Source organism: Oncorhynchus masou, chromosome 24 (genome assembly GCF_036934945.1).
Source record: "Oncorhynchus masou masou isolate Uvic2021 chromosome 24, UVic_Omas_1.1, whole genome shotgun sequence".
Lineage (NCBI taxonomy): Eukaryota > Metazoa > Chordata > Actinopteri > Salmoniformes > Salmonidae > Oncorhynchus > Oncorhynchus masou.
The window spans coordinates 8186345-8209437 of NC_088235.1; the positions used below are offsets into that span (position 1 = coordinate 8186345).

Sequence of the window (23093 nt, forward strand, 5' to 3'; positions counted from 1 at the left end):
CTGGAACACGGTAATGTACCGTCTAACTGGAACACGGTAATGTACTGCCTAACCAGAACACGGTAATGTACTGCCTAACCAGAACACGGTAATGTACCGTCTAACTGGAACACGGTAATGTACCGCCTAACCAGAACACGGTAATGTACTGCCTAACTGTAACACGGTAATGTCCTGCCTAACCAGAACACGGTAATGTACTGCCTAACCAGAACACGGTAATGTACCGTCTAACTGGAACACGGTAATGTACCGCCTAACCAGAACACGGTAATGTACTGCCTAACTGTAACACGGTAATGTCCTGCCTAACCAGAACACGGTAATGTACCGTCTAACTGGAACACGGTAATGTCCTGCCTAACCGGAATACGGTAATGTACCGCCTAACCAGAACACGGTAATGTACCGTCTAACCAGAACACGGTAATGTACCGTCTAACCGGAATACGGTAATGTCCCGTCTAACCAGAACACGGTAATGTACCGCCTAACTGTAACACGGTAATGTACTGCCGAACCAGAACACGGTAATGTACTGCCTAACCAGAACACGGTAATGTACCGCCTAACTGGAACACGGTAATGTCCTGCCTAACCGGAATACGGTATGTAGAGTTGAACAACTATGTGCAGTTGGCTAACATGATCCCCAATGTAGGCCTACCTAGCGAAGTCAGCTAACATGATCCCCAATGTAGGCCAACCTAGCGAAGTCAGCTAACATGATCTCCATTTCAATATTGTTTAGTATTTCATTAGGATTTCTGCTGACAGACAGGCTACATTGATTGATGGATCACGTCAAATTGGCTAGCTAGCTAATAACAGATCATGTCAATTTGTGTTATTTTATTTAATCTTTATTTAACTAGGAAAGTCAGTTAAGAACAAATTCTTATTTACAATGACGTCCTACCAAAAGACAAAAGGCCTCCTGCAGGACCGGGCTGGGATTAAAAATAAATTAAATAAAAATATAGGACAAAATACACATCATGACAAGAGAGACAACACTACTTAAAGAGAGACCTAAGACAACAATATAGCATGGCAGCAACCCATGACACCAGAGCATGGCAGCAACACATGACAACAGCATGGTAGCAACACAACATGGTAGAGGCACAAAACAGGGTACAAACATGATTGGGCACAGACAACAGCACAAAGGGCAAGAAGGTCGAGACAACAATACATCCCACAAAGCAGCCACAGCTGTCAGTAAGAGAGTCCATGATTGAGTCTTTGAGTGAAGAGATGGAGATAACACTGTCCAGTTTGAGTGTTTGTTGCAGCTCGTTCCAGTCGCGAGTTGCAGCGAACTGAAAAGAGGAGCGACCCAGGGATGTGTGTGCTTTGGGGATCTTTAACAGAATGACTGGCAGAACGGGAGTTAACAAGCGAACTTCCAGGGAATAAACTAGACGGCTATATCCTAATATTGTTTGATTTGCTTTCCATCTATAGTGGTAATGACAGGAGTCCGTCAACTTTACCAGGACGAGGACCTGCCGATGTTAAGCTTTTTCCAAAAGCCTAATCTCTCGTGAAGCAAGTTAAATTATATTGTTTGCTCGCTACATATCAAATGGATATGTGCCTTCACCTATCTTAAATGACACGATCATTGATGTTTACTGATCACGAAAAGCATGAAGTTACTTGTTGTGACAGCGCTAAATGTAGGCAATTGTTTTGTATGGAATAATCGGGAAGTGTAACTTCCCTATTCTCTGACTATCCTCAATAGGTGATGATATTAAAACCAAATAGTTTTAACATGTATTTCACAATCCCTTGAAAATGGCACGTAGTTGTCCATGATTTTACCGGAGCGACGGGGCCCCTTGCCCCCCAACAGCCAAATCGTACGTATTATTTAAAACGAACTATATGCGCATTTTCCCATCAGAGATGTGTTTCCATCAAACTGACTTTTTGCCTGATTATATTTAATGTAAAGGAGCATCAAGCTAATCACCTTGCACATTCACCATCCTGTGAAGTTCATCATTATTTATTTAATCTGCAGCCTCATAAACTGCATGCTTTCCTGAGTCAAAATGGGAGGACCACACGGCATATTGCGTGACTCTCAAGTTTACATCGATATGTTTATTATATCAATATTTGCGCTTAAAGGCATTTCCACCGCTATTTCTCATCATAATTCATTTTACCGACACAAAAAGATCCCACCATGTCGAATGAACACATTTTCTGTCGGCATTTATACAAATTTACCGGCATTTAATGTTTGCATCAGCCAGTTCGTGACATTTTTCGTGCGTCAGGTAAATCATACAGCATGAAATGGCCCACACACACATTTTCAATGTAACATGTTCTCACCTTTGCGACTTTTGTTATGAAATTTGTAACTCATAAAACGGTATTGTTTCCTGATAGGACGGGACTGAATGACGTGACCTACCGGTATAACCTTATTTTATGAAAATGGGTTCTGGATAGAACCATAAAGGGATATATGCTTACTTCATGTATGGCACCGCTTAAGGTTCTATATAGAACCGAAATTGGTTCCAGAACCCTGTATTGAATCCCATATAGAATACTATATGGAACCCAAGGGTTCTTATATGGAACCAATTGTGGTTAAGTGAAGAAGAACCCCTGCGGGGTGCCATACAGTATATGAAGCAAACAATAATAAACAATTTTTGTTTCGATCCAGAACGTTTTTTTTCTAAGAATCGAGAGAAGAAAATACACTGGGAGGCAGTGGACGGATATGTAGACATTGTTTTGTCAGGTTATTTATGATTCGGTGTGTTGTAATAAAATAGGCCCATGGCACATCCTAATAATGGCAATATAAATAGTTTGTAATTTAATGAATTAGACTACAAAAGGCTGGCAATGATCTGGCAATCATTCTATTCAATTTTATTATAAAAATTGTACACAGGTAAAGCTTGCATGTTGCTCCCTGGATAACATAGAGGTGTAGGGAAAGTCATTGATCCAGGGACAGGAATCCGTAGCCGGAAATTCTCTTTGAAGAAGAACGGCATCCCAACCAGAGTTTGTGCGGATGATGCGTGAGCCATGTTCACCGCCTCTATCTCCGCAGAAAGCAGACGTTTCCACTTGTTCCTCCGATTCTGGAACCAAGTTTTCACCTGTATCTCTGTCAACTGGAGACTGGAGGCGAGACTCGCTCGTTCTGTACTGCTAAGGTAACGTTTCAGGTCAAACGTCGATTCTAGTTGGTAAACCTGACTCCGCGAGAATACGGTCCGAGACTTCTTCCTTGATGAGTTGGATGTTTCGTCGTCGTCAATATGACCCTTTCCCTCTGAAATAGCAGGTGATGTTTGGTTGTAGTATCTCTGGTCACCTTCTTTATAATCATGAAAAAGTTGATGTCTCTTCACCACCTCTTGCCCCAGAATTAGTCTGTTTTTGTCACCTAAAATAGTGCAAGCACGGTAATCAATCCAAATGTTTATTTAAAAAAACGTGGCTATCTTGTTATTGTGTTAAAAACACAGCATCATTTAAAATCAATCAAGTAACGTTTTTCTTCTTCCATCAAGCAGTTGAAAATAATATTTTTTATCAGTAGCCGAAAAATCTCTAATTAGACTTCTAATAAACAAAGAAATAAAACAATTGCTGTAGTCTGTCATTCTTTATCATAATATCTTACATCGTTCAATAGTAATAATAATAGTTATAGGTTTAATATACTGTGTCATTGTTATCAGAATAACAATCAAGTAGGCTAGCCCAACATAAAACACATTTTATAAAGCATTTTCACTTACTGAGACAAGAAAGTGTGAGATCGTTGAGGTCATTGCGTGGTTTCTTTCCTCCGGGTAAAGGGTAGAAGTCTGTCGAATCCTCCCCACCGCTGAATCCTTCTGAAGACACGGAGCGCATGCGTTGTCTCTGCAGCAGCCCCGCGTTGGAACGAGAATTACAACTGTCCTTGTGCGCGTCCTCGGACACAGTTCCAAGAATTGACTGAATAGTGAAATTGGAAACTGAGTTAAATGATACTTTACTGCCACTGTCTTCAGATTTCTTCATTCTGATAAACATTTAGAACCTTTAACTTCAGGCAATAAATGTGGAACCCGTTGGATATTTTTTCAGAAGCGGGTTTGTTCTCCTTCTGCAAAGTTATGTCTGAATTCCCCGAGTACCATCACTCACATACAACGTTCAGTTACTTTGTTTGCGCGTAGGTAGGATTCTCATGGACCAATCACAAGCTGGGAAGAGACCCGGTCATTTTAAACCGTGCTGGAGAGAGACACACGCACCAAAGCGCTCCCCAACCCAACTCAGTCTGCAACAAATTAATGCTATGCACACCTGCCGTTTACCCAAAGTTCCACAGTCAATATTTGAATATTACAAATGAAAATGCACTTCAAGATCAAGTGTTGTAGACATATAGCTCTATTTTGAATTTCCACTATTCCGTGCTGTATTATTGCCACTAATTTGAGATTAATTTTGTTACAAATTAGTGAGCTGATTTCGTTGTACTTATTCCGTACAGAGATGTGAAACCAAGTCTTAATCCTCTCAGATGGATTCGGAAAGGCCAATGTACGCCTTGTTTCTGTCTGAAAATTGGCCTTTGGCGATTTCACCATTCTGTTCTTGAAAATACCAGAATAAATTAAATGGAATTTATTTTGTGAAGACATCTCTTAATCTTTAGGCCTATCTATATATAGCCTATGGGCCAAATTCAAGAAATTATTGAAATATGTGTTTTGATATCAGTTATGTTGACATCATTTATTGTTTTGTCCAGAGTCATATCCCACTGAGCACACTGGCTGAATCAACGTTGTTTCCTCGCCATTTCAACGAAATTACGTTGAACCAACGAGGAATAGACGTATGTGCCCAGTAGGATATCTCTGGGATGAGTCATCCTCTGACAATAGAGAAATAGAATTAGCGAAAAACTATTATATTACATTATTTTATTCATTAAAATGCGTGCTATGCTTTTGTTGTCTATAAGTTAAAGCCTTCAAATTGTCTTGATGAATTCCAAATCCCTTCAAATGAATGACACATAAAATGTTTCCCCAAAGGAGCGCTATGTTTAACTCTAAAATTCAATCTAATGCAAGGACATACTGTATTTGATACGAAACAGCCAACGTTTTATTAAAGGTATTTAATTTAATCTTTATTTTACTAGGCAAGTCAGTTAAGAACAAATTCTTATTTTCAATGACGGCCTAGGAACAGTGGGTTAACTGCCTGTTCAGGGGCAGAACGACAGATTTGTACCTTGTCAGCTCAGGGATTCGAACTTGCAACCTTTTGGTTACTAACCACCCTGCCGCCCTATAGATGTAATGTAAAAAAAAAAAAAAAAAATCTCCATGTTTTGGCCATTTATGTGAAACTCTTGTCACGGATTTTTGTTTATTTATTACATTTCGCGTTGACAGCAAGTAAAAGTATGCGATAACATTGTGAGACGTGTAGCCTATGCTTTTCCATACTTAAGAACATGTGATTTGTCCTCACTGTCTTGCGCTATAAAACGATATAGGTCAAAGTAGCAGTTATTTTTCAGCTGTGAGCCATTATACCGTGGACGTGAAGCGAACAGTAGAACTATATAACTATTACACATAAACGGCTATACATGATGAAATATTAACTTTATTTAGGATTTGTTCTAATCTCACACAAAACATCGATGTAATTCATTGTAAAATGTCGTAGGCTACACGGAGACAGACCTATACGTTCCACCCTGTTTAAAAACATATATAAAACCCATCAGTTAAATTAAAGCAAAATCAATACCAAATGTTTAGATTACTTTGGACGCACAACAATTTAATATGAAATTATTTGATTAGGAGGAAATATTTCAGTTTTGGATATGGGAATACAAAATAATAATAATAATAATAAATACAACATGTCATAATGGACCTGGACATTATACAAAGCCTTTTAACCAACACCAACTATTATCATAGATTAAAAATAAATAAAAATAGGCCTAATAATGTTTGTAATACATAAATTCAAATACAGAAATATCAACACAATAAATGAGTCTCTCAAACTGGTCTCAGCAGCGGCACGGATGTGACTAGTGGATGTGAATAGTACATTTGATGAGGGAATGTTAGTAGAGACTGACTGACTGACACGTTCCCAGCGCTGCCCGTTTCTGAGCGGGTGTTGTCGTGGTACAATATGGGAACGCGAACTATCCTCTGGGCCGCGGCGTGGCTCAGATTGGCCGCTTCGAGTTCCGCGGCCAACTGTCGTTTCCACTTGTTCCTTCTGTTCTGGAACCAGATTTTCACCTGGGTCTCTGTGAGGTGTAGAGATGCTGCCAGGCCTGCCCGTTCCGAGCTACTGAGGTACCGTTTCATATCAAACGTCGACTCCAACCGAAATACCTGACTCCTTGAGAAGACTGTCCGCGTTTTCTTTTTCCTACACGTTTTTTTATCCGAGTTCTCGTCTTTCATTTTCCTCCAGTCATTCACCAACTCTACTTCCTTCTTTGGTTCATCCCCATCACTCTCCTCCAGAACGATATCATCAGTACTTTTGTTTTTGTCGTCCTCTTGGTCGTCTGGGTCGGGTGATTTTCGCAGCAGCTCCGGTGTGTCTCGGTCCCCGCCTGTTGATGGTGTGTCTCGCACGATGGCCTTCTCAAACCCTAAACGAAATAAACGACAATGTTTACCATTCATTGAAAACATTAATGGAACCATAAAATAAACATAAATTACTTTTTCTAAACCACTATAGTTAACAATTTGATTATACTCATCCAAGTACATTTTCTTAAAAGGACCTGAATCGCCTGGTGAGTCAAATTGAGGCAGTAGGCCTAATTGTTGGGGGACATTTTGCAATATTCGACGGAAGATTCATGATAATATGAAGGTTACTTAAGACACAGTTCACCTATACATCCATGTGTAACTCTGTGTTGTTGTATGTGTCAAATTGCTACGCTTTATCTTGGCCATGTCGCAATTGTAAATGAGAACTTGTTCTCAACTGGCCGACCTGGTTAAATAAAGGTGAAATAAATAAAATAAAAAGTACTAGTCATTAGTCTGACTATTATTCCAACCGAGGAGTATTGCGAATAGCAAGTATTATAGCAGCATAATTTATTTGAAAATACGTTGTAGTCTTATTTAATCCGTTATAACCAAAACATTATTTGAGGTATTCCAATGAGCAGAATGTATGATCAGAACCGATTGAATGTAAGGGAGTAATCTACCTCCGGTCCTGTATAGATGGTGTCCCGATGTGCCAAGCGCGTAGGGATACCACCACGCCGACGGTCGTTCCAAATAGTGCGCCGATAATCCAAATCTCTGGGCTGGGATGTCAAAACTAGGAAAAGTTAAATCACCGATCCGGGAGAGAGAGAAACCTCCTTCCAATAGTCCCTTGGTGGCGGCAAGCAGCGTCTTCGGTTTGGAAGGTTTACTGTCGAAGTTGAGCAGGTTCTTGATAGAGAAAGGTGAGTCTTTAGCGGGCGGACGGGTCTCCTGTGCCGTCTCTACCTTCGCTTGTGAATGTTTATTGTCCATTTGAATGGCTCACAGTAAACAAACGTCAAGAGAAATAGTTGAAGATATTGTTGCTTTATTCCGGTTACCCAAACGTGGCGTTTCAGTAAAACATAAGCCTATTTTTTTGAATGCTTTGAGAATAAAGAAAAAATAATAATTTTAAAGTGCGAAAATATGTATGCACTCACTACTGTATATCACTCTGGATAAGAGCATCTGCTAAATGACCAACATGTACATGTAAAATGTAGCATAAATCTTGAGGCAGGTCTGTCCTGGAATGATCGCAGCAATGATAAATGGCACAATGATCAATGCGTCAGACTTGCACGGCATTCTACTAACGATTACATAAAACTGTTAAATGCAAGCAGTCCTGGGCGATTGGGCATGTAGGCTACAATGGCAAATGGGATTTGAGATGAAACTGGAGAGCAGTGGAAGGGAGGGGACAGGAGGACAAGAATAGGTAGGGTAGGCCTACGGGGGAGAAGAGAAGTGCAGAGGAAGGGAGGGAGGGGACAGGAGCAGGGTAGTAGGCAGGGTAGGCCTGCTCAGCGGGGAAATTGGGACATCCCCAATTGACATTTAATATGGTTAGGGTTGGGCTTAAGTATAGGGTTTAAGGTTGGGCTTAAGTATAGGGTTGAGGGTAGGAACGTCCCAAGGATCTATTTTTGCACTGACCGACAAGTCCACCCAGACTGTGTGACCCCCGCTCCGGGCTGAATGGGATGGGCGTGTTTTCGGCCATGAAGTCCAATTAGAAAGCAAAATGGAAGTGGATGGGTAATGCACTCAGACGTTACTAACAATTACTTACTGTCAAACAGGCATTTAATAAGTAAACACATTTCCTAATTGGTTGTAATGACAGGTCTACTCATTAGCAGTGCATGTACAACATGAATAGGGTGAAACTGTAAGTCATTGTTGACGGGTGAATGGGGGGCTTTTTGACTAGATGCTGACAGTTAATTAAACACTAAATGGGATGCTTTTACCTGCATTAGCGCCTTCTGGTGCCACATGCTGTCTGAATGATGACAATGAGGTGCACATTTTTATATTCCAGCAAAAAAACAACGTTTTTATTTATCTTTCAAGTCAAATATAAATGATTTATATCAGATATGGAAATACATGTATTAACCAGTGATATGTTTAGTGAGTTTTATCCCACTTTAATGAGCCAAAAGTCTGGTATGAACAAACAAACTCAAATACTTGTGTTTACTGCGTCATGCAACAACAGAAGTTTCACTCAGAATTTAATCTGATTTGCAGAGAGGAAGTCCTGTAGGCAATCATTAGCCCAATCATTAGCCCAATCATTAGCCCAATCATTAGCCCAATCATTAGCCCAATCATTAGCCAACACTCTGCCCTGTCAGGGGGACAACACTCTGCCCTGTCAGGGGGAGGACAACACTCTGCCCTGTCAGGGGGAGGACAACACTCTGCCCTGTCAGGGGGAGGACAACACTCTGCCCTGTCAGGGGGAGGACAACACTCTGCCCTGTCAGGGGGAGGACAGGACACTCTGCCCTGTCAGGGGAGGACAACACTCTGCCCTGTCAGGGGAGGACAACACTCTGCCCTGTCAGGGGAGGACAACACTCTGCCCTGTCAGGGGAGGACAACACTCTGCCCTGTCAGGGGGAGGACAACACTCTGCCCTGTCAGGGGGAGGACAACACTCTGCCCTGTCAGGGGAGGACAACACTCTGCCCTGTCAGGGGAGGACAACACTCTGCCCTGTCAGGGGAGGACAACACTCTGCCCTGTCAGGGGAGGACAACACTCTGCCCTGTCAGGGGAGGACAACACTCTGCCCTGTCAGGGGGAGGACAACACTCTGCCCTGTCAGGGGGAGGACAACACTCTGCCCTGTCAGGGGAGGACAACACTCTGCCCTGTCAGGGGGAGGACAACACTCTGCCCTGTCAGGGGAGGACAACACTCTGCCCTGTCAGGGGAGGACAACACTCTGCCCTGTCAGGGGAGGACAACACTCTGCCCTGTCAGGGGAGGACAACACTCTGCCCTGTCAGGGGAGGACAACACTCTGCCCTGTCAGGGGAGGACAACACTCTGCCCTGTCAGGGGAGGACAACACTCTGCCCTGTCAGGGGAGGACAACACTGCCCTGCCCTGTCAGGGGAGGACAACACTCTGCCCTGTCAGGGGAGGACAACACTCTGCCCTGTCAGGGGAGGACAACACTCTGCCCTGTCAGGGGAGGACAACACTCTGCCCTGTCAGGGGGAGGACAACACTCTGCCCTGTCAGGGGGAGGACAACACTCTGCCCTGTCAGGGGAGGACAACACTCTGCCCTGTCAGGGGAGGACAACACTCTGCCCTGTCAGGGGAGGACAACACTCTGCCCTGTCAGGGGAGGACAACACTCTGCCCTGTCAGGGGGAGGACAACACTCTGCCCTGTCAGGGGAGGACAACACTCTGCCCTGTCAGGGGAGGACAACACTCTGCCCTGTCAGGGGGAGGACAACACTCTGCCCTGTCAGGGGAGGACAACACTCTGCCCTGTCAGGGGGAGGACAACACTCTGCCCTGTCAGGGGGAGGACAACACTCTGCCCTGTCAGGACAACACTCTGGAGGGGAGGACAACACTCTGCCCTGTCAGGGGGAGGACAACACTCTGCCCTGTCAGGGGAGGACAACACTCTGCCCTGTCAGGGGAGGACAACACTCTGCCCTGTCAGGGGGAGGACAACACTCTGCCCTGTCAGGGGGAGGACAACACTCTGCCCTGTCAGGGGAGGACAACACTCTGCCCTGTCAGGGGGGGAGGACAACACTCTGCCCTGTCAGGGGGAGGACAACACTCTGCCCTGTCAGGGGAGGACAACTCTGCCCTGTCACACTCTGCCCTGTCAGGGGGAGGACAACACTCTGCCCTGTCAGGGGAGGACAACACTCTGCCCTGTCAGGGGAGGACAACACTCTGCCCTGTCAGGGGGAGGACAACACTCTGCCCTGTCAGGGGAGGACAACACTCTGCCCTGTCAGGGGAGGACAACACTCTGCCCTGTCAGGGGGAGGACAACACTCTGCCCTGTCAGGGGGAGGACAACACTCTGCCCTGTCAGGGGAGGACAACACTCTGCCCTGTCAGGGGGGGACAACACTCTGCCCTGTCAGGGGAGGACAACACTCTGCCCTGTCAGGGGAGGACAACACTCTGCCCTGTCAGGGGGAGGACAACACTCTGCCCTGTCAGGGGGAGGACAACACTCTGCCCTGTCAGGGGAGGACAACACTCTGCCCTGTCAGGGGAGGACAACACTCTGCCCTGTCAGGGGACAACACTCTGCCCTGTCAGGGGAGGACAACACTCTGCCCTGTCAGGGGAGGACAACACTCTGCCCTGTCAGGGGAGGACAACACTCTGCCCTGTCAGGGGAGGACAACACTCTGCCCTGTCAGGGGAGGACAACACTCTGCCCTGTCAGGAGGACAACACTCTGCCCTGTCAGGGGAGGACAACACTCTGCCCTGTCAGGGGAGGACAACACTCTGCCCTGTCAGGGGGAGGACAACACTCTGCCCTGTCAGGGGAGGACAACACTCTGCCCTGTCAGGGGAGGACAACACTCTGCCCTGTCAGGGGAGGACAACACTCTGCCCTGTCAGGGGGAGGACAACACTCTGCCCTGTCAGGGGAGGACAACACTCTGCCCTGTCAGGGGAGGACAACACTCTGCCCTGTCAGGGGAGGACAACACTCTGCCCTGTCAGGGGGAGGACAACACTCTGCCCTGTCAGGGGAGGACAACACTCTGCCCTGTCAGGGGAGGACAACACTCTGCCCTGTCAGGGGAGGACAACACTCTGCCCTGTCAGGGGAGGACAACACTCTGCCCTGTCAGGGGAGGACAACACTCTGCCCTGTCAGGGGGAGGACAACACTCTGCCCTGTCAGGGGAGGACAACACTCTGCCCTGTCAGGGGGAGGACAACACTCTGCCCTGTCAGGGGGAGGACAACACTCTGCCCTGTCAGGGGGAGGACAACACTCTGCCCTGTCAGGGGGAGGACAACACTCTGCCCTGTCAGGGGAGGACAACACTCTGCCCTGTCAGGGGGGACAACACTCTGCCCTGTCAGGGGGACAACACTCTGCCCTGTCAGGGGGGGAGGACAACACTCTGCCCTGTCAGGGGGAGGACAACACTCTGCCCTGTCAGGGAGGACAACACTCTGCCCTGTCAACACTCTGGGGGGACAACACTCTGCCCTGTCACACTCTGCCCTGGGGGGGACAACACTCTGCCCTGTCAGGGGGACAACACTCTGCCCTGTCATGTGGGGGACAACACTCTGCCCTGTCAGGGGGACAACACTCTGCCCTGTCATGTGGGGACAACACTCTGGACAACACTCTGCCCTGTCAGGGGGACAACACTCTGCCCTGTCAGGGGGACAACACTCTGCCCTGTCAGGGGGACAACACTCTGCCCTGTCATGTGTCAGGGGGACAACACTCTGCCCTGTCAGGGGGACAACACTCTGCCCTGTCAGGGGGACAACACTCTGCCCTGTCAGGGGGACAACACTCTGCCCTGTCAGGGGGACAACACTCTGCCCTGTCAGGGGGACAACACTCTGCCCTGTCAGGGGGACAACACTCTGCCCTGTCAGGGGGACAACACTCTGCCCTGTCAGGGGGACAACACTCTGCCCTGTCAGGGGGACAACACTCTGCCCTGTCAGGACAACACTCTGCCCTGAGGACAACACTCTGCCCTGTCAGGGGGACAACACTCTGCCCTGTCAGGGGGGACAACACTCTGCCCTGTCAGGGGGACAACACTCTGCCCTGTCAGGGGGAGGACAACACTCTGCCCTGTCAGGGGGACAACACTCTGCCCTGTCAGGGGGGACAACACTCTGCCCTGTCAGGGGGAGGACAACACTCTGCCCTGTCAGGGGAGGACAACACTCTGCCCTGTCAGGGGAGGACAACACTCTGCCCTGTCAGGGAGGACAACACTCTGCCCTGTCAGGGGAGGACAACACTCTGCCCTGTCAGGGGAGGACAACACTCTGCCCTGTCAGGGGAGGACAACACTCTGCCCTGTCAGGGGAGGACAACACTCTGCCCTGTCAGGGGAGGACAACACTCTGCCCTGTCAGGGGGAGGACAACACTCTGCCCTGTCAGGGGGAGGACAACACTCTGCCCTGTCAGGGGGAGGACAACACTCTGCCCTGTCAGGGGAGGACAACACTCTGCCCTGTCAGGGGAGGACAACACTCTGCCCTGTCAGGGGAGGACAACACTCTGCCCTGTCAGGGGAGGACAACACTCTGCCCTGTCAGGGGAGGACAACACTCTGCCCTGTCAGGGGAGGACAACACTCTGCCCTGTCAGGGGAGGACAACACTCTGCCCTGTCAGGGGAGGACAACACTCTGCCCTGTCAGGGGGAGGACAACACTCTGCCCTGTCAGGGGGAGGACAACACTCTGCCCTGTCAGGGGAGGACAACACTCTGCCCTGTCAGGGGGAGGACAACACTCTGCCCTGTCAGGGGAGGACAACACTCTGCCCTGTCAGGGGAGGACAACACTCTGCCCTGTCAGGGGAGGACAACACTCTGCCCTGTCAGGGGGAGGACAACACTCTGCCCTGTCAGGGGGAGGACAACACTCTGCCCTGTCAGGGGAGGACAACACTCTGCCCTGTCAGGGAGGACAACACTCTGCCCTGTCAGGGGGAGGACAACACTCTGCCCTGTCAGGGGAGGGGTCAGGACAACACTCTGCCCTGTCAGGGGGGGGAGGACAACACTCTGCCCTGTCAGGGGGAGGACAACACTCTGCCCTGTCAGGGGGAGGACAACACTCTGCCCTGTCAGGGGAGGACAACACTCTGCCCTGTCAGGGGAGGACAACACTCTGCCCTGTCAGGGGGAGGACAACACTCTGCCCTGTCAGGGGGAGGACAACACTCTGCCCTGTCAGGGGGACAACACTCTGCCCTGTCAGGGGGAGGACAACACTCTGCCCTGTCAGGGGAGGACAACACTCTGCCCTGTCAGGGGGACAACACTCTGGTCAGGACAACACTCTGCCCTGTCAGGGGAGGACAACACTCTGCCCTGTCAGGGGAGGACAACACTCTGCCCTGTCAGGGAGGACAACACTCTGCCCTGTCAGGGGGGACAACACTCTGCCCTGTCAGGGGAGGACAACACTCTGCCCTGTCAGGGGAGGACAACACTCTGCCCTGTCAGGGGAGGACAACACTCTGCCCTGTCAGGGGGAGGACAACACTCTGCCCTGTCAGGGGGAGGACAACACTCTGCCCTGTCAGGGGAGGACAACACTCTGCCCTGTCAGGGGGAGGACAACACTCTGCCCTGTCAGGGGAGGACAACACTCTGCCCTGTCAGGGGAGGACAACACTCTGCCCTGTCAGGGGAGGACAACACTCTGCCCTGTCAGGGAGGACAACACTCTGCCCTGTCAGGGGAGGACAACACTCTGCCCTGTCAGGGGGAGGACAACACTCTGCCCTGTCAGGGGGAGGACAACACTCTGCCCTGTCAGGGGAGGACAACACTCTGCCCTGTCAGGGGGAGGACAACACTCTGCCCTGTCAGGGGGGGGAGGACAACACTCTGCCCTGTCAGGGGAGGACAACACTCTGCCCTGTCAGGGGGAGGACAACACTCTGCCCTGTCAGGGGGAGGACAACACTCTGCCCTGTCAGGGGAGGACAACACTCTGCCCTGTCAGGGGGAGGACAACACTCTGCCCTGTCAGGGGGAGGACAACACTCTGCCCTGTCAGGGGGAGGACAACACTCTGCCCTGTCAGGGGGAGGACAACACTCTGCCCTGTCAGGGGGACAACACTCTGCCCTGTCAGGGGGACAACACTCTGCCCTGTCAGGGGGACAACACTCTGCCCTGTCAGGGGGACACTCTGCCCTGTCAGGGGGACAACACTCTGCCCTGGGGGACAACACTCTGCCCTGTCAGGAGGACAACACTCTGCCCTGTCAGGGGGACAACACTCTGCCCTGTCAGGGGGACAACACTCTGCCCTGTCAGGGGGACAACACTCTGCCCTGTCAGGGGGACAACACTCTGCCCTGTCAGGGGGACAACACTCTGCCCTGTCAGGGGGACAACACTCTGCCCTGTCAGGGGGACAACACTCTGCCCACCATGTGTCAGGGGGACAACACTCTGCCCTGTCAGGGGGACAACGCTCTGCCCTGTGAACCATGTGTCAGGGGGACAACACTCTGCCCTGTCAGGGGGACAACACTCTGCCCTGTCAGGGGGACAACACTCTGCCCTGTCAGGGGGACAACACTCTGCCCTGTCAGGGGGACAACACTCTGCCCTGTGAACCATGTGTCAGGGGGACAACACTCTGCCCTGTCAGGGGGACAACACTCTGCCCTGTCAGGGGGACAACACTCTGCCCTGTCAGGGGGACAACACTCTGCCCTGTCAGGGGACAACACTCTGCCCTGTCAGGGGACAACACTCTGCCCTGTCAGGGGGAAAACACTCTGCCCTGTCAGGGGGACAACACTCTGCCCTGTCAGGAGGACAACACTCTGCCCTGTCAGGGGGACAACACTCTGCCCTGTCAGGGGACAACACTCTGCCCTGTCAGGGGACAACACTCTGCCCTGTCAGGGGGACAACACTCTGCCCTGTCAGGTTGACAACACTCTGCCCTGTCAGGGGGACAACACTCTGCCCTGTCAGGGGGACAACACTCTGCCCTGTCAGGGGGACAACACTCTGCCCTGTCAGGGGGACAACACTCTGCCCTGTCAGGGGGACAACACTCTGCCCTGTCAGGGGGACAACACTCTGCCCTGTCAGGGGGACAACACTCTGCCCTGTCAGGGGGACAACACTCTGCCCTGTGAACCATGTGTCAGGGGGACAACACTCTGCCCTGTCAGGGGGACAACGCTCTGCCCTGTGAACCATGTGTCAGGGGGACAACACTCTGCCCTGTCAGGGGGACAACACTCTGCCCTGTCAGGGGGACAACACTCTGCCCTGTCAGGGGGACAACACTCTGCCCTGTCAGGGGGACAACACTCTGCCCTGTCAGGGGAACCATGCCCTGTCAGGGGGACAACACTCTGCCCTGTCAGGGGGACAACACTCTGCCCTGTCAGGGGGACAACACTCTGCCCTGTCAGGGGGACAACACTCTGCCCTGTCAGGGGGACAACACTCTGCCCTGTCAGGGGGACAACACTCTGCCCTGTCAGGGGGACAACACTCTGCCCTGTCAGGGGGACAACACTCTGCCCTGTCAGGAGGACAACACTCTGCCCTGTCAGGGGGACAACACTCTGCCCTGTCAGGGGGACAACACTCTGCCCTGTCAGGGGGACAACACTCTGCCCTGTCAGGGGGACAACACTCTGCCCTGTCAGGGGGAAAACACTCTGCCCTGTCAGGGGGACAACACTCTGCCCTGTCAGGGGGACAACACTCTGCCCTGTGAACCATGTGTCAGGGGGACAACACTCTGCCCTGTGAACCATGTGACAGGGGGACAACACTCTGCCCTGTCAGGGGAACAACACTCTGCCCTGTCAGGGGGAGGACAACACTCTGCCCTGTGAACCATGTGTCAGGGGGACAACACTCTGCCCTGTCAGGGGGACAACACTCTGCCCTGACAGGGGGACACTCTGCCCTGTCAGGGGGACAACACTCTGCCCTGTCAGGGGGACAACACTCTGCCCTGTCAGGGGGACAACACTCTGCCCTGTGAACCATGTGTCAGGGGGACAACACTCTGCCCTGTCAGGGGGACAACACTCTGCCCTGTCAGGGGGACAACACTCTGCCCTGTCAGGGGGACAACACTCTGCCCTGTCAGGGGGACAACACTCTGCCCTGTAAACCATGTGTCAGGGGGACAACACTCTGCCCTGTCAGGGGGACAACACTCTGCCCTGTCAGGGGGACAACACTCTGCCCTGTCAGGGGGACAACACTCTGCCCTGTCAGGGGGACAACACTCTGCCCTGTCAGGGGGGACAACACTCTGCCCTGTCAGGGGAGGACAACACTCTGCCCTGTCAGGGGGAGGACAACACTCTGCCCTGTCAGGGGAGGACAACACTCTGCCCTGTCAGGGGAGGACAACACTCTGCCCTGTCAGGGGAGGACAACACTCTGCCCTGTCAGGGGAGGACAACACTCTGCCCTGTCAGGGGAGGACAACACTCTGCCCTGTCAGGGGGAGGACAACACTCTGCCCTGTCAGGGGAGGACAACACTCTGCCCTGTCAGGGAGGACAACACTCTGCCCTGTCAGGGGGAGGACAACACTCTGCCCTGTCAGGGGGAGGACAACACTCTGCCCTGTCAGGGGGAGGACAACACTCTGCCCTGTCAGGGGAGGACAACACTCTGCCCTGTCAGGGGGAGGACAACACTCTGCCCTGTCAGGGGGAGGACAACACTCTGCCCTGTCAGGGGAGGACAACACTCTGCCCTGTCAGGGGAGGACAACACTCTGCCCTGTCAGGGGGAGGACAACACTCTGCCCTGTCAGGGGGAGGACAACACTCTGCCCTGTCAGGGAGGACAACACTCTGCCCTGTCAGGGAGGACAACACTCTGCCCTGTCAGGGGAGGACAACACTCTGCCCTGTCAGGGGAGGACAACACTCTGCCCTGTCAGGGGGAGGACAACACTCTGCCCTGTCAGGGGGAGGACAACACTCTGCCCTGTCAGGGGGAGGACAACACTCTGCCCTGTCAGGGGAGGACAACACTCTGCCCTGTCAGGGGAGGACAACACTCTGCCCTGTCAGGGGAGGACAACACTCTGCCCTGTCAGGGGAGGACAACACTCTGCCCTGTCAGGGGGAGGACAACACTCTGCCCTGTCAGGGGAGGACAACACTCTGCCCTGTCAGGGGAGGACAACACTCTGCCCTGTCAGGGGGAGGACAACACTCTGCCCTGTCAGGGGAGGACAACACTCTGCCCTGTCAGGGGAGGACAACACTCTGCCCTGTCAGGGGAGGACAACACTCTGCCCTGTCAGGGGAGGACAACACTCTGCCCTGTCAGGGAGGACAACACTCTGCCCTGTCAGGGGGACAACACTCTGCCCTGTCAGGGGGACAACACTCTGCCCTGTCAGGGGGACAACACTCTGCCCTGTCAGGGGGAGGACAACACTCTGCCCTGTCAGGGGGAGGACAACACTCTGCCCTGTCAGGGGGAGGACAACACTCTGCCCTGTCAGGGGGAGGACAACACTCTGCCCTGTCAGGGGGAGGACAACACTCTGCCCTGTCAGGGGGAGGACAACACTCTGCCCTGTCAGGGGGAGGACAACACTCTGCCCTGTCAGGGGGACAACACTCTGCCCTGTCAGGGGGACAACACTCTGCCCTGTCAGGGGGAGGACAACACTCTGCCCTGTCAGGGGGAGGACAACACTCTGCCCTGTCAGGGGGGGACAACACTCTGCCCTGTCAGGGGAGGACAACACTCTGCCCTGTCAGGGGGAGGACAACACTCTGCCCTGTCAGGGGGAGGACAACACTCTGCCCTGTCAGGGGAGGACAACACTCTGCCCTGTCAGGGGGAGGACAACACTCTGCCCTGTCAGGGGAGGACAACACTCTGCCCTGTCAGGGGGAGGACAACACTCTGCCCTGTCAGGGGGAGGACAACACTCTGCCCTGTCAGGGGAGGACAACACTCTGCCCTGTCACTCTGCCCTGGGGAGGACAACACTCTGCCCTGTCAGGGGGAGGACAACACTCTGCCCTGTCAGGGGAGGACAACACTCTGCCCTGTCAGGGAGGACAACACTCTGCCCTGTCAGGGGGAGGACAACACTCTGCCCTGTCAGGGGAGGACAACACTCTGCCCTGTCAGGGGGAGGACAACACTCTGCCCTGTCAGGGGGAGGACAACACTCTGCCCTGTCAGGGGAGGGGAGGACAACACTCTGCCCTGTCAGGGGGAGGACAACACTCTGCCCTGTCAGGGGGAGGACAACACTCTGCCCTGTCAGGGGAGGACAACACTCTGCCCTGTCAGGGGGACAACACTCTGCCCTGTCAGGGGGACAACACTCTGCCCTGTCAGGGGGACAACACTCTGCCCTGTCAGGGGGACACTCTGCCCTGTCAGGGGACAACACTCTGCCCTGTCAGGGGACAACACTCTGCCCTGTCAGGGGGACAACACTCTGCCCTGTCAGGGGACAACACTCTGCCCTGTCAGGGGGACAACACTCTGCCCTGTCAGGGGACAACACTCTGCCCTGTCAGGGGGACAACACTCTGCCCTGTCAGGGGACAACACTCTGCCCTGTCAGGGGACAACACTCTGCCCTGTCAGGGGGACAACACTCTGCCCTGTCAGGGGGACAACACTCTGCCCTGTCAGGGGGACAACACTCTGCCCTGTCAGGGGGACAACACTCTGCCCTGTCAGGGGACAACACTCTGCCCTGTCAGGGGGACACACTCTGCCCTGTCAGGGGGACAACACTCTGCCCTGTCAGGGGGACAACACTCTGCCCTGTCAGGGACAACACTCTGCCCTGTCAGGGGACAACACTCTGCCCTGTCAGGGGGACAACACTCTGCCCTGTCAGGGGGACAACACTCTGCCCTGTCAGGGGGACAACACTCTGCCCTGTCAGGGGGACAACACTCTGCCCTGTCAGGGGGACAACACTCTGCCCTGTCAGGGGGACAACACTCTGCCCCCTGCCCTGTCAGGGGGACAACACTCTGCCCTGTGAACCATGTGTCAGGGGGACAACACTCTGCCCTGTCAGGGGGACAACGCTCTGCCCTGTGAACCATGTGTCAGGGGACAACACTCTGCCCTGTCAGGGGGACAACACTCTGCCCTGTCAGGGGGACAACACTCTGCCCTGTCAGGGGGACAACACTCTGCCCTGTCAGGGGGACAACACTCTGCCCTGTGAACCATGTGTCAGGGGGACAACACTCTGCCCTGTCAGGGGACAACACTCTGCCCTGTCAGGGGGACAACACTCTGCCCTGTCAGGGGGACAACACTCTGCCCTGTCAGGGGGACAACACTCTGCCCTGTCAGGGGACAACACTCTGCCCTGTCAGGGGGACAACACTCTGCCCTGTCAGGGGACAACACTCTGCCCTGTCAGGAGGACAACACTCTGCCCTGTCAGGGGGACAACACTCTGCCCTGTCAGGGGGACACACTCTGCCCTGTCAGGGGGACAACACTCTGCCCTGTCAGGGGGACAACACTCTGCCCTGTCAGGGGGACAACACTCTGCCCTGTCAGGGGGACAACACTCTGCCCTGTCAGGGGGACAACACTCTGCCCTGTCAGGGGGACAACACTCTGCCCTGTCAGGGGGACAACACTCTGCCCTGTCAGGGGGAAAACACTCTGCCCTGTCAGGGGGACAACACTCTGCCCTGTCAGGGGGACAACACTCTGCCCTGTGAACCATGTGTCAGGGGGACAACACTCTGCCCTGTGAACCATGTGACAGGGGGACAACACTCTGCCCTGTCAGGGGAACAACACTCTGCCCTGTCAGGGGGAGGACAACACTCTGCCCTGTGAACCATGTGTCAGGGGGACAACACTCTGCCCTGTCAGGGGGACAACACTCTGCCCTGACAGGGGGACAACACTCTGCCCTGACAGGGGGACAACACTCTGCCCTGTCAGGGGGACAACACTCTGCCCTGTCAGGGGGACAACACTCTGCCCTGTGAACCATGTGTCAGGGGGACAACACTCTGCCCTGTCAGGGGGACAACACTCTGCCCTGTCAGGGGGACAACACTCTGCCCTGTCAGGGGGACAACACTCTGCCCTGTCAGGGGGACAACACTCTGCCCTGTAAACCATGTGTCAGGGGGACAACACTCTGCCCTGTCAGGGGGACAACACTCTGCCCTGTCAGGGGGACAACACTCTGCCCTGTCAGGGAGACAACACTCTGCCCTGTCAGGGGGACAACACTCTGCCCTGTCAGGGGACAACACTCTGCCCTGTCAGGGAGACAACACTCTGCCCTGTCAGGGGGACAACACTCTGCCCTGTCAGGGGGACAACACTCTGCCCTGTCAGGGGGACAACACTCTGCCCTGTCAGGGGACAACACTCTGCCCTGTCAGGGGGACAACACTCTGCCCTGACAGGGGGACAACACTCTGCCCTGACAGGGGGACAACACTCTGCCCTGTCAGGGGGACAACACTCTGCCCTGTGAACCATGTGTCAGGGGGACAACACTCTGCCCTGTCAGGGGGACAACACTCTGCCCTGTCAGGGGGACAACACTCTGCCCTGTCAGGGGGACAACACTCTGCCCTGTCAGGGGGACAACACTCTGCCCTGTAAACCATGTGTCAGGGGGACAACACTCTGCCCTGTCAGGGGGACAACACTCTGCCCTGTCAGGGGGACAACACTCTGCCCTGTCAGGGAGACAACACTCTGCCCTGTCAGGGGGACAACACTCTGCTCTGCCAGGGGGACAACACTCTGCCCTGTCAGGGGGACAACACTCTGCCCTGTCAGGGGGACAACACTCTGCCCTGTCAGGGGGACAACACTCTGCACTGTCAGGGGACAACACTCTGCCCTGTCAGGGGGAAAACACTCTGCCCTGTCAGGGGGACAACACTCTGCCCTGTCAGGGGGACAACACTCTGCCCTGTGAACCATGTGTCAGGGGGACAACACTCTGCCCTGTGAACCATGTGACAGGGGGACAACACTCTGCCCTGTCAGGGGAACAACACTCTGCCCTGTCAGGGGGAGGACAACACTCTGCCCTGTGAACCATGTGTCAGGGGGACAACACTCTGCCCTGTCAGGGGGACAACACTCTGCCCTGACAGGGGGACAACACTCTGCCCTGTCAGGGGGACAACACTCTGCCCTGTCAGGGGGACAACACTCTGCCCTGTGAACCATGTGTCAGGGGGACAACACTCTGCCCTGTCAGGGGGACAACACTCTGCCCTGTCAGGGGGACAACACTCTGCCCTGTCAGGGGGACAACACACTGCCCTGTCAGGGGACAACACTCTGCCCTGTAAACCATGTGTCAGGGGGACAACACTCTGCCCTGTCAGGGGGACAACACTCTGCCCTGTCAGGGGGACAACACTCTGCCCTGTCAGGGAGACAACACTCTGCCCTGTCAGGGGGACAACACTCTGCCCTGTCAGGGGGACAACACTCTGCCCTGTCAGGGGGAGGACAACACTCTGCCCTGTCAGGGGGAGGACAACACTCTGCCCTGTCAGGGGGACAACACTCTGCCCTGTCAGGGGGACAACACTCTGCCCTGTCAGGGGGACAACACTCTGCCCTGACAGGGGGACAACACTCTGCCCTGTCAGGGGGACAACTCTCTGCCCTGTCAGGGGGACAACACTCTGCCCTGTGAACCATGTGTCAGGGGGACAACACTCTGCCCTGTCAGGGGGACAACACTCTGCCCTGTCAGGGGGACAACACTCTGCCCTGTCAGGGGGACAACACTCTGCCCTGTCAGGGGGACAACACTCTGCCCTGTAAACCATGTGTCAGGGGGACAACACTCTGCCCTGTCAGGGGGACAACACTCTGCCCTGTCAGGGGGACAACACTCTGCCCTGTCAGGGAGACAACACTCTGCCCTGTAAACCATGTGTCAGGGGGACAACACTCTGCCCTGTCAGGGGGACAACACTCTGCCCTGTCAGGGGGACAACACTCTGCCCTGTCAGGGAGACAACACTCTGCCCTGTCAGGGGGACAACACTCTGCCCTGCCAGGGGGACAACACTCTGCCCTGTCAGGGAGACAACACTCTGCCCTGTCAGGGGACAACACTCTGCCCTGTCAGGGGACAACACTCTGCCCTGTCAGGGGGACAACACTCTGCCCTGTCAGGGGGACAACACTCTGCCCTGTCAGGAGGACAACACTCTGCCCTGTCAGGGGGACAACACTCTGCCCTGTCAGGGGGACAACACTCTGCCCTGTCAGGGGGACAACACTCTGCCCTGTCAGGGGGACAACACTCTGCCCTGTCAGGGGAGGACAACACTCTGCCCTGTCAGGGAGACAACACTCTGCCCTGTCAGGGGACAACACTCTGCCCTGTCAGGGGGACAACACTCTGCCCTGTCAGGGGGACAACACTCTGCCCTGTCAGGTGGACAACACTCTGCCCTGTCAGGGGGAGGACAACACTCTGCCCTGTCAGGGGGAGGACAACACTCTGCCCTGTCAGGGGACAACACTCTGCCCTGTCAGGGGACAACACTCTGCCCTGTCAGGGGGACAACACTCTGCCCTGTCAGGGGACAACACTCTGCCCTGTCAGGGGGACAACACTCTGCCCTGTCAGGGGGACAACACTCTGCCCTGTCAGGGGGACAACACTCTGCCCTGTCAGGGGGAAAACACTCTGCCCTGTTAGGGAGGACAACACTCTGCCCTGTCAGGGGACAACAC

The 23093-nt window shown here is 53.4% G+C and overlaps 2 protein-coding genes across 2 annotated transcripts; both read right to left on the reverse strand.

The window, feature by feature from the left end:
* Positions 1 to 2900: 2900 nt before the first annotated feature.
* LOC135513379 (homeobox protein HMX2-like) lies at positions 2901 to 4074 on the reverse strand. The gene is made up of 2 exons (XM_064936304.1): positions 3795 to 4074; positions 2901 to 3436 (listed from the first exon to the last, which is right to left on the reverse strand). The coding sequence occupies exons 1-2, from the start codon at positions 4072 to 4074 to the stop codon at positions 2901 to 2903; spliced, it is 816 nt and encodes a 271-aa protein (XP_064792376.1).
* Positions 4075 to 5686: 1612 nt separating this feature from the next.
* On the reverse strand, positions 5687 to 7623 carry LOC135511553 (homeobox protein HMX3-like). The gene is made up of 2 exons (XM_064933037.1): positions 7277 to 7623; positions 5687 to 6697 (listed from the first exon to the last, which is right to left on the reverse strand). Exons 1-2 carry the CDS (start codon positions 7590 to 7592, stop codon positions 6084 to 6086), a joined length of 930 nt encoding a protein of 309 aa, XP_064789109.1. The 5' UTR covers positions 7593 to 7623; the 3' UTR covers positions 5687 to 6083.
* Between the last annotated feature and the right edge of the window lie 15470 nt (positions 7624 to 23093).

Coding starts and splice junctions, on each gene's coding strand:
- LOC135513379 (XM_064936304.1), bottom strand. CDS start 4,074: ATGTTTATCAGAATGAAGAAATCTGAAGACAGTGGCAGTAAAGTATCA. Junction 3,437..3,794: donor TCTCACACTTTCTTGTCTCA/GTAAGTGAAAAT, acceptor GCACTATTTTAG/GTGACAAAAACAGACTAATT.
- LOC135511553 (XM_064933037.1), bottom strand. CDS start 7,592: ATGGACAATAAACATTCACAAGCGAAGGTAGAGACGGCACAGGAGACC. Junction 6,698..7,276: donor CCATCTATACAGGACCGGAG/GTAGATTACTCC, acceptor TATTTCGTTTAG/GGTTTGAGAAGGCCATCGTG.